We start from the raw sequence: 12,409 nt of genomic DNA, 5'->3' as shown, positions 1-12,409 counted from the left end.
TGATCTTCTATCTATATAATTATCTATCACATAATGTACTATATTATCTAGTGAATATACCCATTTCCTATTTTTTTGCGTATTTAACCCGTGTAATATGACCTCTCAGCCCTGTGATTGGTTGTAAGCTTCAATTATTTAAATTGTGACGTCACGCCGAGACAAGTACATGACGTCACATGCTTACGCACTGGAGTCAAAATGGCGTCTTTTTACATTTCAAGGTTGTATGAAAATTGTCGTTTTACACGAGTAAATACCACAAATCTTGGTTATGTGATAAAAAGGATCTTACACTCGTTTTACTCTCACATGAAATTGATGAAACTCGTCACATTTTTTTCATTTTAGCTCGCAAGAAGCTCGCTAAATTGAAAAATTCTTAGACTCGTTTCATCAATCTCATATGAAATGGAAACTCATGTAAGATCCTATATATATAACTTCCTAACGTCAGACCCAGTTATCAACCTTGCCCTTCTCTGTGTTTGACTGATAAGCTGTATGAACTCATTCCTTCGCCAGATAAGTGTCGGTCTTGTTGAGTACAAGCACACGCTGTGTTTAGGACTAATCTCAAAAGTTGGTTTCGATATAGTGCAATGCATGTCTAGTCATCGACGAAATGAAACGTGTTTGCTTGATACTGTTCCTTTGTTTAGGACAAACTATTTCTGAATTGTTCCAAAATGGCGATTTTGAGAGTCATCAGTTTCATGGAAACTGGCAGTGTAACTCGTGCCAGCTGTCCCTAACGACTGACCACGTGGTTGGACACCACAGTGGAATGGTAACACATCGGTATGTTACAGTTGTTTATTTAATTATCAAATTGGTTTCTCTAGTTAATTGATAAAGATGAAATAATTTTAAAATGATTTTTTCATCGTTGATCAGTTTGAATGCATTGTTTGGGAAATTTTGATATCTAGCATAACTTATATTGATCAATATGTGCGTATGGATAGGTTATGTCTAATAACTCATTGACAATCACTTAGTAATAGCTTTAGAATAGTGATTGCAATAAGTATACTACTCGAATTGAAATGAATGTGTATCAATGCATCCACTATTGAAACTTACTATCCTTTTTTGAAAGGACCTTCTATTTTTTGCAGGGTATTTAATAGATATTATATAGCATAGGATTTAGTCTCGATAGCAGGATTATAGTATTCGTGATTTTTGCAGTTAATATCATTCAGTATGCACTAAATCAATCTTAACCCCGTAAACCAATGTGAAAAAGCTACGACACATGGAACCTTTTTAAATAGATCCTGCGCAATAGAACAAGCAAATCCGCGAAAATTACAAATCGCAAAGTAAACAAGACAAAAAGAAACAAAACAAAACAAAAATAGCAATAGTTGACGTCACAATTTAACATGCACTGAGTCAGATAGATTATATTTCTGAAGTCATGTATGCCTAACAGATATCATACACTACAACTATATCTGATTTAGTATGAACGTTTACTTTCATATTTCTGCAGTATTTTATTTTTTGAAATATTGCCTTGTGTTTAGTCAACATACCTGGGCAGGACTTTACTATGACGTCAGCGTGTCAACGGGCAAAACATACGTGATCAAAGGCTTCATAAAGCTGCAGAATAAAGTCGCAGGATCTATGTATCAAACAGTTCACGTGATGATAAAGGGCACCGACTTACATGGTAAGGCATTGGGATACAGAACCATTTTGTTTCCTTAAAGACTAACGTTCAGGTAATATTAATTACCGATACGTTAATAATCATACAAAGCTGTATTTGTTATATTTCATGCGAGAAACAGAAGCAATTGCTCGTTCTAGTGTTTTTTTTTCAACTGTGATTGAACAATAAAAGATCACAAATATCGTTAGAAAGGGGAAAATGTGGAATAGCCTACCATCTGCATAACTCTGGCTAAATTTTTAGAAGAATTAAGTGGCTAACCTCTTTACATCTGCATTTTAGGCTAGTGCACAGACGTCATGTACAAGCCCCTATACATGTATGTATAGGCATAGTGAGGTGAATGTCGTGTTACTTAATATATTATGCTGTTATGTATGCCTCCTTACAGTGTATCTACTTTATAACTGTCACTGTAGGAAAACTAATCTAAATGTGTTGTGAAGCCCCCGAGAGTAATTTTACAAATTAGATAAGATGTTATATAATTGTTGTATATTATCATTTTTTATTTAAAAAATAGAACATATATTCGACACGTTCAATAGGGAACACGTAAAATCAAGGCATATATCATAAAATGTCCAAATTTTACGATTTAAAACCCAAACCAAGATTTCTGATATGCTCATGCGATCGTGGTATGTTTTCTTAAAGCTAACCTGTTGATTTGTTGTTGAACGTCAAGGTAATACCCATTACCAAACGGTCAGTGAGGACAGGCACGTTCAGCAGGAGTTCGAATGGACGGAGATCGGAGGGGATTTTATCATTACGAATCAAGGTAATTCTATTAATGTTGCTCAAGATTCCAAAAGAAAGTTTCCCCGTGTGTCTGATTAGGAGCTTTGTTTTTCGAAGTCTTCTTTTTTTCATGTCATCTTCCATTTCTTTTTTTAAATATTTTGCATATCTGTAAACTAACCACATATACAATGTTTGTAAAAGTAACATATTTCCTTATCTCTAATACAAATCGCAGGTTTGATTTGTAAATATTGAAATTGTAGATATATCATGATCTTTAACACAAATCTTAGGTACTCGTTTTTTGTGTAATGTGCTATGAGCTTAAAACCTTAAAATAAACGTACACAACTAACGCAGGTAAATACGGTAGTACATGTATCAGACATAATACGTTCTTTACGTTTTATTCATTTCTTGGTAATCAAAGCATAAACGTTTATCTCAATTCAGGAATGACCAACATAAGAATATATCTTCAAGTAGAAAACAAAGATACTAACTACCTTGTGGATGGTATGAGCCTTACGGAGCTTCCTGTCGACTCGCAGTGGAAATCTAAAGCTAATGCCAGGATAGAAGCAAACAGAAAATCCAATATGGACATAAGGTTATATAAATCATCGAATATCTCTTTGTTTTTATAAAAGAAGACATTAATGCGTTATAGAAGGTCAGAATAAGATCTATAACTCGGTCCAGAAATCGCCTTCCAGTTTCGCGGATATACGATACGATGCGTCACAGTTCTTGCATCTAAGTTTGTGCACGCGTTATGCGACATTTTCTTCGGGTGTTTTGGTCAAATGGTTTACCAGGATATTAAGAAGTGTCTTTTTGGGCTTCATACCTATGCCGTTATATATCCTGTCGGTTTGATTCGCCATTTCGTACAGGTATAACAATTAGGATTATAAACGCTTTTACAAAATGTATAGTGATGTATATATACAGTACATACGATTAAGGTAGTTTAGATACAAGTTTACTGTTAGATGAATAGATAACCATGAATATCTGGCTGAAATATTGCAACACATATAAATGAGGAAAGATATGAGTTCAAATATAAAATCGTATATATTCATATGCCATTCTTTAATATATATCAACATCGATACTTACAGCACAAATGTGCGATATATATTGCCCAGTCGTACGCACGCTATAATCGTACTGGTTTTCATCCTGCGCAACCTATGTGCGCACATGGTACACACATGGTGCCCACACCGCATATCGTGTAATGTTGTGCAAAGCCACAACTGTATCGAAGCCGAATCGACGTTGATATTATTTCGCCAAACCGTGGAAAATTCGGATTCAAGAACTCTGACGCATATTGCAATGCAAAAACTGGAAGCCAACTTAGTGAGCACAGGAAAAAAATAAGGAAACCCAAGAGCGAAAGAAATTCACCCGATTAGAACGGAAGCAGTCAATGTCCCAGATCAATAAATCGGCAATCGCAGACTATGCCTCACAGCAAAATCATGTTATGCGCCGGTATAGACAGAGCAATTTGCTCAAGCAGCAGATAAAAGAAGCAATGTGGACATGTTTAGAATTGAGATGAGGGGAGTCATATAATCCTCCATTTTTACGATCATTCGTTGCTGAATCAATTCATTGGTTTGATTCGTCATTTCGTACATGTATAATAATTAAGTGGTAAAACTAAGCTAGCCGGATCAACGTCTATTGTATATTACCTACTGTTAAATATGTTACACTTTTGTGCACATACGCTTCACTGGTCATTTATTTAATGAGGGTGACAGAGTACGTATCGTACTAGTTATCGCCACGTCAATCAAAATGTATTAAGTGATTGTGCTACATGAGCATTTCTACAAACCATACTTACATGTACAAAGAAGATCAAAGGCAACAGTGTGATTATATCATTATAGAACACGAACTGTACGATTTACTTCTTTCTTTGAACCAATCCAGGATATTTATATTGTTACTGAATGATTCGATAATACATATGGACACAATATGTTATAAAACAACGAACTAAAAAAAAAATGATATTGATTCTAGAATTTGTCATTTAGAATTATCAATGGACATGGAGCGGACACATCACATCTACAAATAGAGGTAAACCTTTATATAATAATCTTAAACAAACAAATTTTCTGCTTTTGCCTAATTCTCTACAAGATAAATCTCTACAAGCATAATTTAAAACGTTTATGCAATTATTGTGCAATTATTTCATTCCTATACAAACAGTTTCATAATTCAATATTTCCAATTTGGTTTACTTATGAACATAACATTAAAACTTGTTTAATAGACTAACAAGTGCCTTAAATATTAAATATTTCGGCGATACTAACAGTCTTTACATTTTTAACTTAGCATAAACATGCATATGCACGTGCATTTATTATTTCCAAACAACTTATGACCGTGCATCGTTCTTCATAAACCTTCTATATATTGACCGTGAGACAAACAAACTATACATTGCTGATCTTTGACGACTTAGCTTTATCTACAGAGGGCAAACGCTTGTAATACTATCACTTGAGGTAGAATATAGTGTGATAAACATAAATTTGAAGTTGTTGAAAATATATTTTAGCTCACACAGAAGCGGCGTCCGTGAAATGATATTCATTTTTTCCAAGCATTTCTAACTACTCCCCTGATATATTCCACTACAAATCAAGCAAATTTGTTAACTAAAAACAAGTAACTGTTGTATTTTTTTTTTTTTTTTGTTATAGTTAAATACTAAAATACGAAACATTGCACGTGTAGAGGGCTTATAATCATTCGCTACAGTACTATATTATAATATTGGTATCTTTTTTTATCATATGATGCTTTAAATTGTTTAAATTTATGTGTACAATTGTATGACATTTTACGAAAAATAATTTGTTATATATTTTTGAATGCTAAATTTACCACTTAAACATGAAGAGTTGGGTTCTATAATGTTGCAAAATTGTTTTAAAAAAATGTATAATATGTCATATTACTAACAACAGTATATAGACCAGACGGAAACTGTATCATGAGAAATATTTTCGTATCTTCATGCTCAGTGGTAATCTGTTCTGGATAATTTAGGTAGATTGCTGGTTTGTTTGTTCGTTTTCTGCAGTTGGGTACGTGAATGTAACTTCTGACATGCTTTATCCAGAGCCGTATTACGTGTTTTCTCAAATAGAAAAGTATCTTCCCCAGTTGAACCAAACAAAGAGTGCGTTTGCATTCGGTACCGCTATCAACGCCGATGCTATTCATGACCCAGCGCAAAAAGGTTATCAGGATTTCTTCTATAACAACTTTGAATGGGCCGTTTTGGAAAATGCACTCAAATGGAGATTGATGGAATGGACGCAAGTACGAAATTTAAATTATAATACATTGATTATAATTCGGTGCTAAATACACAAATGTTATAAATGTCAGTGGATGGAAATATTGATGAAAGAAAATAATCAAGTTCACCTGAAAAAAAATCTTTAATTTAATCAATTACAATTAGGATATTATTGACACTTTTTTGCTATTTAGCTTATTAATGAATCGTGTATGTGGTTATTTGCATTTTTGAGCTTAACATGTAACAATAAATTTTAATTAATCGTTATGCTTTTTAATTTTGGACGACTTTACGATGTCTATATTTTATATTATTTCCTTGAAATAATCCTCTGATTGTTCAGGGACATGCTAACTTTGATAGACCCATGGCAGCCATCAATGCAATGATTTCTAAAGGGTAAGTTTATCTTTTACAGTCGAATGTATAGAAAAGAAAAAAATACATTTATTATTATTCAATTATTTGTTTATATACTTTATTACAAATCTTATCTGTGATTGTTTATACTTCATTGACGAAATCTGCTTATTACCCTAAAGATATGTATTGAAATCATCACCTATCAAAGGAACAATGAAAACGATTTGTGTTTTCGATTTGAGTCAATTAGTTATCAACATGTGAATATTTATTTAGAAATTATGCAAAGTATAGCTACAAATGTATATAGGATATAAATATTTTAGTATCATTGCCAACGCAAAATTTCGACACCGTGGTCTTTTAAAGAGAAACAACGCGAACATTTACATACACGAGAATTTCCACTTTCCACAAAAAATACATCGATGAGTCGCTCGTTCCGCCCTGCTTACTCGTCTCTTTCTGTTCTTCTCTCTTCTCTCACTAACGGCAGTGATTTGTTTAATTTATTTACAGCATTAAGGTCAGAGGTCACAACATGTACTGGTCTGTGGACAAAAGTGTTCCGAAGTGGCTATCGACCATGAATTCACAACAACTTCTGCAGGCGATGCACACACATCTTAACGATATGATATCACACACTAGAGGGAAGTAAGTTGAACAACCAAAAATAAAAATGTAAGAGCCATGAATACACCAGATCAGTTATATTAGCAGATAGTAAATATAAGCGTCATTGGTAAGTTTGTGTTTTAGATGTAATTTAGACATTCTATATATACTTACGAAATGTCCTACTGCTTCCGATACAGGTTGGAACACTGGGACGTAAACAATGAGGATATACATGGTAACTACTTTGCACGACATCTTACGAACCCAAACATTACACAGGATATGTTTAACTGGTTGCACCAGGCGGAACCTGGTGTGAAATTATTTCTCAACGAATTTAATGTCGTGAGTTCCAGATACTCAACAACGGTACGTCATATTATATATGTTCCATTTAAATATCGGTAAAATAGAACAATTCAACACCCATAAACTCACATAATGTCATTTAAAGAAGCAATAATGAAATAACTATATCACATACATTATTTACCTTAATTGATATGCAAGGCCTATGCGTTTTTTCGTATTTTTAACTTGATAATAATGTATTGTGATACTGCTATTGACAAACTGCTCAATATTTGCAGGCATATAAAGAACATGCTAGGCGATTTAACGAAGCAAGCGTGCCGATATATGGTGCAGGGATCCAAAGTCACTTTGACAATTCCCACCAAGACATGACGACGGTTCAGGTAAGGAAGTATCCGGATGGTTAAGAATGTCCAACTTTCAATACGAATTGATGTGCACTAACGTAAAAGATTTAGACTAGCAAAGTCTAGTCGAAACAACAATCAACCCCTGTGTTGTAATTTATTGACGTCATCACATTGTTCTCTGGTGCTCGGGACGTCACTCTGGATAAAATGCTATACACACATATACGATATATATGTGATTATGTTATTAAATGTTAGACGACATATGTGTAAGGCGAATGCTTAGAGATCCGTAATTCTTAATATGTTGCGTGTTTTCAGTATCGTTTAAATAAGGTAGCGGAAACTGGATTACCACTTTGGATTACAGAGCTGACTGTCGAAGATCACAACGAAACACAGAAAGCAGACAAACTAGAAGATCTTCTTACTCTGTACTTAAGTCACCCACTGGTAGAGGGCGTGCTACTCTGGGGGTATTCTGATATGCACGTTTACTCTCAGGGGATCGCGTTAACGCACGGTCCCAGTTGCACGGTAAGAGTCGACCAAGGACTTATTTTGGTACATATGTACTTTATGATGCTTTAACTACAGTAAAACCTTGATATACTGACACTAAGGGGAAAGGAACCTTGATTATGTACATGTATATGGTAAGCAAGGTTGGAAATAAAATGAAGGGCAATATGCCGAGATTCCATTACACCTAATCAAATATCAAGATGAATTATTAGCAACCAACATTTTTTTTTCTCTGTTTGTTCGTGTAGAATGAAAGCATATTGGATGTGTGTTGCAGTCAATTAAATTTTATTAGTTTCGATCATTTGATAAAAATTGCAATCTAAGAAACCAAATATTAATACCTGTCGTTATTTTAAATATAATGACGAGATATATTAAAAATCCTTAAATCTTTATTGTTTAATTTGGACAACCAATGGTAACCCACAGCTTGCCCAGGCAAGTAAATGTCGTTTTGACGGGAGAAATTTCAATAACTCAAAAAGCAGTCAAATATTTCTCTTCATTTGTATTAACATTAAATCTATCAAATTGGCACATAACTTAAAGTTTACACAATAGGACACATTGCAACACTTGCCAATGAATCGCATTTGATTCCTACTGATTCGGACATTTACTGGTAATATACATATATGCAAGACCACACACTTGTGTTTTTCTAACGAATCAGAAAGCACTCATTTATTGCGAGGACGTATATATTCACTCGTGCATATATTCGTCCGCGCAATAAACTCGGGCTTTCTGATTCGTTAAAAAAACAGAAGTGTGTGGTCCTGCTTTTATCACATACCTTCCGTATTTGGTAGAGATCGATACAAAGATTTTATAAACTTAGATATTTTTGAAAATACCGGGAACTTTTCAGCTCGCCATGACAAGGGAATTCCCCTAAAAAGTAGTTCCGGCTAGTATGGTGATACAAAATATTGTATCACACATGTGTTATACATCTTGTATCACACATGTGTGATACAAACCGACAGAAATGTGTAGTATTACTATTGTAAGATTACATAGGTATGTGATAAATGTATGTTCAAGATACAATTTCGTAAAATAACAATTTTATTCAACTTGCACCTCTGTGGTTGATGATCAGCTGTTGCATCGTAAACAAACTGCACTTTTGTAAGATAAATCATAACATTGGGATGAACGTTCATAACAAAAAGTTATCATAACATTAATTAGAACTTTGCATAAAGACAAGAGGCCCAGAGGGCCTGTATCGCTCACACCTGGATATCTAAGCAATCATGGCAAAATATTATCAAAATAAGATCCGAGGGAACGGGCCACACACAAAGGTCAATGCTTGTAGCATATCTGTATCAGATTGTTCATGCCCAGCAATTTTATGTATGGTTATGGGGTGCGGATCTCAACTGTTTCCAAGCTGTGACTCAGAAACTAGGTTCATATGGGTTTTGCCAGACCCCATGGTCTAATCTAATATCATGATTGCATTCGTCTCTTTATTCCCAGCCTTTTTATTATTATATAGTTTTGGACGGGGATCTCAACCGCTTCAAAGTTATGACCCAGGGGTTAAGTCTGCAAGGGTTGGGCAGACCCCAGCGTCAATTTTGATACTATGGCTGCATTCACCTTTTTATGCCCAACAATTGTATATATTGGTTTGGGTTGGGGATCTTAACCGTTTCGAAGTTATGGCCTAGGGTATAATATGCATCCTTCTCTTTATAGTCAGCAATTCCATATACGGCTATAGGGTTGGTATAACAACTGCTTCCAATCTGTGACCTTACAAACTAGGTCCCCATGGATTTGGGCAGACCCCATTGTCTATTCTAATATTATGATTGCATTCGTCTCTTTATGTCCAGTACGTGTATGTATAGCTTTGGGGTGGGGATCTCAACCGTTTCAAAGATATGAACCCACAGACTATGTCTCTAAAAGGTCGGGTCAGACCCCAGTGCCATATTGGAAGCATATGAACATTCTTTTCTTTATACTCAGCGATTGAATATATGGTTATAGAGTGGGGACCGCAATCATTTCCAAATATTGAACTATTTTTGGCCCGGCCCCTTAGCCCAGGGGGTCAGCCCCACCATTTGTCCAATTGTGAATCCCAGTCTCAAATGAATGCTTCAGATCAAAAATGATTGATACCCAGTGCCACGGCCCCTCAGTCCCCTTGAAAGTCAGCCCCACCATTTGTACCATTTTGAATCCCCACTACCTAGAGATGATTCAAGTCAAATATGGTTGATACCCATGCCTTAGGCACAGGGAAGAAGTAGCTTAAAACAATATAGCCAAATAACCCTTTTTGGCCCTGCCCCGAAGCGCCCTGGGGAGTCAGCCACACCATTTGTACAATTTTAAAATCCACGCCACCCGTGAATGCTTCTGACTAAATATGATTGCTATCCATTGTATAGTTCTACAGAAGAGACATGTATAGCAATATAGCCAAATTGCTCCCTATGTCCCCGCCTCTTAGCCCCCTTTGGGTCAGTCCTACCATTTGTACAATTTTGAATCCACGCCTCCCGTGAATGCTTCTGACTAAATATGATCGATATCCATTGCATAGTTCTACAGAAGAGACATGTATAGCAATAGAACCAAAATGCTCCCTATGTCCCCGCCTCTAAGTCCCCTGTGGCTCAGTCCTACCATTTGTACAATTTTGAATCCCCACCATCAAGGGATGCTTCCAGTCAAATATCAATGAATTCGATTTAGTGGTTAAGAGGAAGAAGTCGTATGAAGAAATTGTTGACGTACGGTGTGGCATAAGCTCACCCTGGTTCATCGGACCCGGTGAGCTAAAAAAGGAGGATAAGATCAGGTGTTCCGGAAGGGTGAGCGCTACCTAAGTATCGATCTTACAGTATCTGGCGGTCAGTCGGACAGTTCTTTTTTTTCTTATTTTCTACGGCACTGTATTGTATCTTTGAGTAAGATACATTACCCTGCTTATTCCGGACTACTCGGCTGTAAATTGTTGAACGTAGCTGTGAGCGCCGAAATAGCAGCACCGTCTGTATCCTCCCCAGGGATTTGTGAAAGATATTGACCGGTTGCAAAGGCCCTATAACCACGGATAGTAATTTATGAACCGCTTTGAGACGACCTACGAACTAGGTTTTGATAAAGGGGTATACAAAAGCTTGAATGATTATTTTTGTTAATTATTGAAGAAAGGTTCAGCTGTTTTCCTTAATGGCACTATTTATTGAGCCCTAATGGTACTTGGATAAGACAACCACTAAAGTAAGCCGTATTACGTTTGCTTAAAAATTAAAATTAACTAAAGAAGAACACATACACGACTGCCAGGCATAACAGAAACGTATACCTTATCTCAAATATGATAGCCTGAACACTACATGCAACTAGATGTAACAATCATTTTCAGCCAAATGCAGCAGGGTTGAGGTACCAGCAGCTGTACCGGAAATGGCGAACACACAAGACAACCAATCTCCACAACCAGACGATTCGAGGATTTAAAGGTGACTATACCCTCAAGGTCAAGTCACATGGACAGACAATTGAAACGCATACCTTCACACTCACCGACTCAACGAAGACGTTATCTGTCCATCTGTCCGGAAATGGTATGTTGCAAAGAGACATAACTTTATTTCATTAAAAAATAAATTTCATTCTTCTTTGCCTATGCTGGCTGTATTAAATAAATACTTATTAAAAAAATCATCTTATCATGGGAATTTTCTATTGATAGAACATATAGTGCTTATCTGCCTGTGTAGGCTATTTGCCTTCGTTTTAGCTTATTAATTGTGAAATAATTCATCAATGGACATCGCATGAAGTGATTTTTATTCATCGTTAAAAATGCATCAAAATTAATTAATATAAAGTTATATAGAATTGACAAAATGTAAATGACACTAAACAATAAATTACATTTATGCCGATTGTATGAGCTGCGTAATTGTGAAATAAACTCTGTGATACTATCAAAAATGATTTTTTTATACATTTAAAAAAACATATGATAGTAATAATAATAATTTTAATACTAAATGACATATGCTTATTGTATGAATGTATTTTAATCTCCTATTATTTGTATTGTAGGGGCCAATGCTCACTCCAACACTATTATAACATAGACAACAGTAAAATAAAATGTCTGGTGGAGAGACTCGTTCATTTCAGTAACGGTACTCACGTTAATTTTTGTTGAAATGGAATAAATTTTGCATCAAAAATATCTGCATGACGTTTTTTGGTTTGTTGTAAATATTAAATATTCTCAATGCCAAGGGAAATTTTCTAGAACACACAACCTTTAGTTATAACTCGAAAAATTTGAAACTTTTTCTACATTTCAGTCATCCGATACACATCTCATGCAAAACTTTCGTTTGGCATTGAGAGCTAACTTTAAGGTCTATTTATATTCTTTTCCAAGGTTGGTAAATACGTTATTTG

The 12,409-nt window shown here is 35.3% G+C and overlaps 1 protein-coding gene across 1 annotated transcript; it reads left to right on the top strand.

Moving 5' to 3' along the window:
* Positions 1-498: 498 nt before the first annotated feature.
* On the top strand, positions 499-12,188 carry LOC110453564 (anti-sigma-I factor RsgI6-like). The gene is made up of 13 exons (XM_021502542.1): positions 499-801; positions 1,536-1,684; positions 2,376-2,471; positions 2,888-3,044; positions 4,498-4,543; positions 5,645-5,803; positions 6,130-6,185; positions 6,669-6,806; positions 6,968-7,139; positions 7,361-7,468; positions 7,757-7,972; positions 11,364-11,565; positions 12,053-12,188. The coding sequence occupies exons 1-13, from the start codon at positions 626-628 to the stop codon at positions 12,085-12,087; spliced, it is 1,710 nt and encodes a 569-aa protein (XP_021358217.1). The 5' UTR covers positions 499-625; the 3' UTR covers positions 12,088-12,188.
* The last annotated feature ends 221 nt before the right edge of the window (positions 12,189-12,409 follow it).

This window comes from Mizuhopecten yessoensis, unplaced genomic scaffold, assembly GCF_002113885.1.
Source record: "Mizuhopecten yessoensis strain PY_sf001 unplaced genomic scaffold, ASM211388v2 scaffold7461, whole genome shotgun sequence".
Lineage (NCBI taxonomy): Eukaryota > Metazoa > Mollusca > Bivalvia > Pectinida > Pectinidae > Mizuhopecten > Mizuhopecten yessoensis.
This window is presented reverse-complemented; position numbering and strand designations above follow the sequence as displayed.

What these genes read in the sequence shown, in the direction of transcription:
- LOC110453564 (XM_021502542.1), top strand. Translation starts at nt 626, where the DNA reads ATGAAACGTGTTTGCTTGATACTGTTCCTTTGTTTAGGACAAACTATT. An exon ending in AGTGGAATGGTAACACATCG is followed by an intron (nt 802 to 1,535) that starts GTATGTTACAGT and finishes CCTTGTGTTTAG; the next exon opens with TCAACATACCTGGGCAGGAC. An exon ending in AATGCAATGATTTCTAAAGG is followed by an intron (nt 6,186 to 6,668) that starts GTAAGTTTATCT and finishes ATTTATTTACAG; the next exon opens with CATTAAGGTCAGAGGTCACA.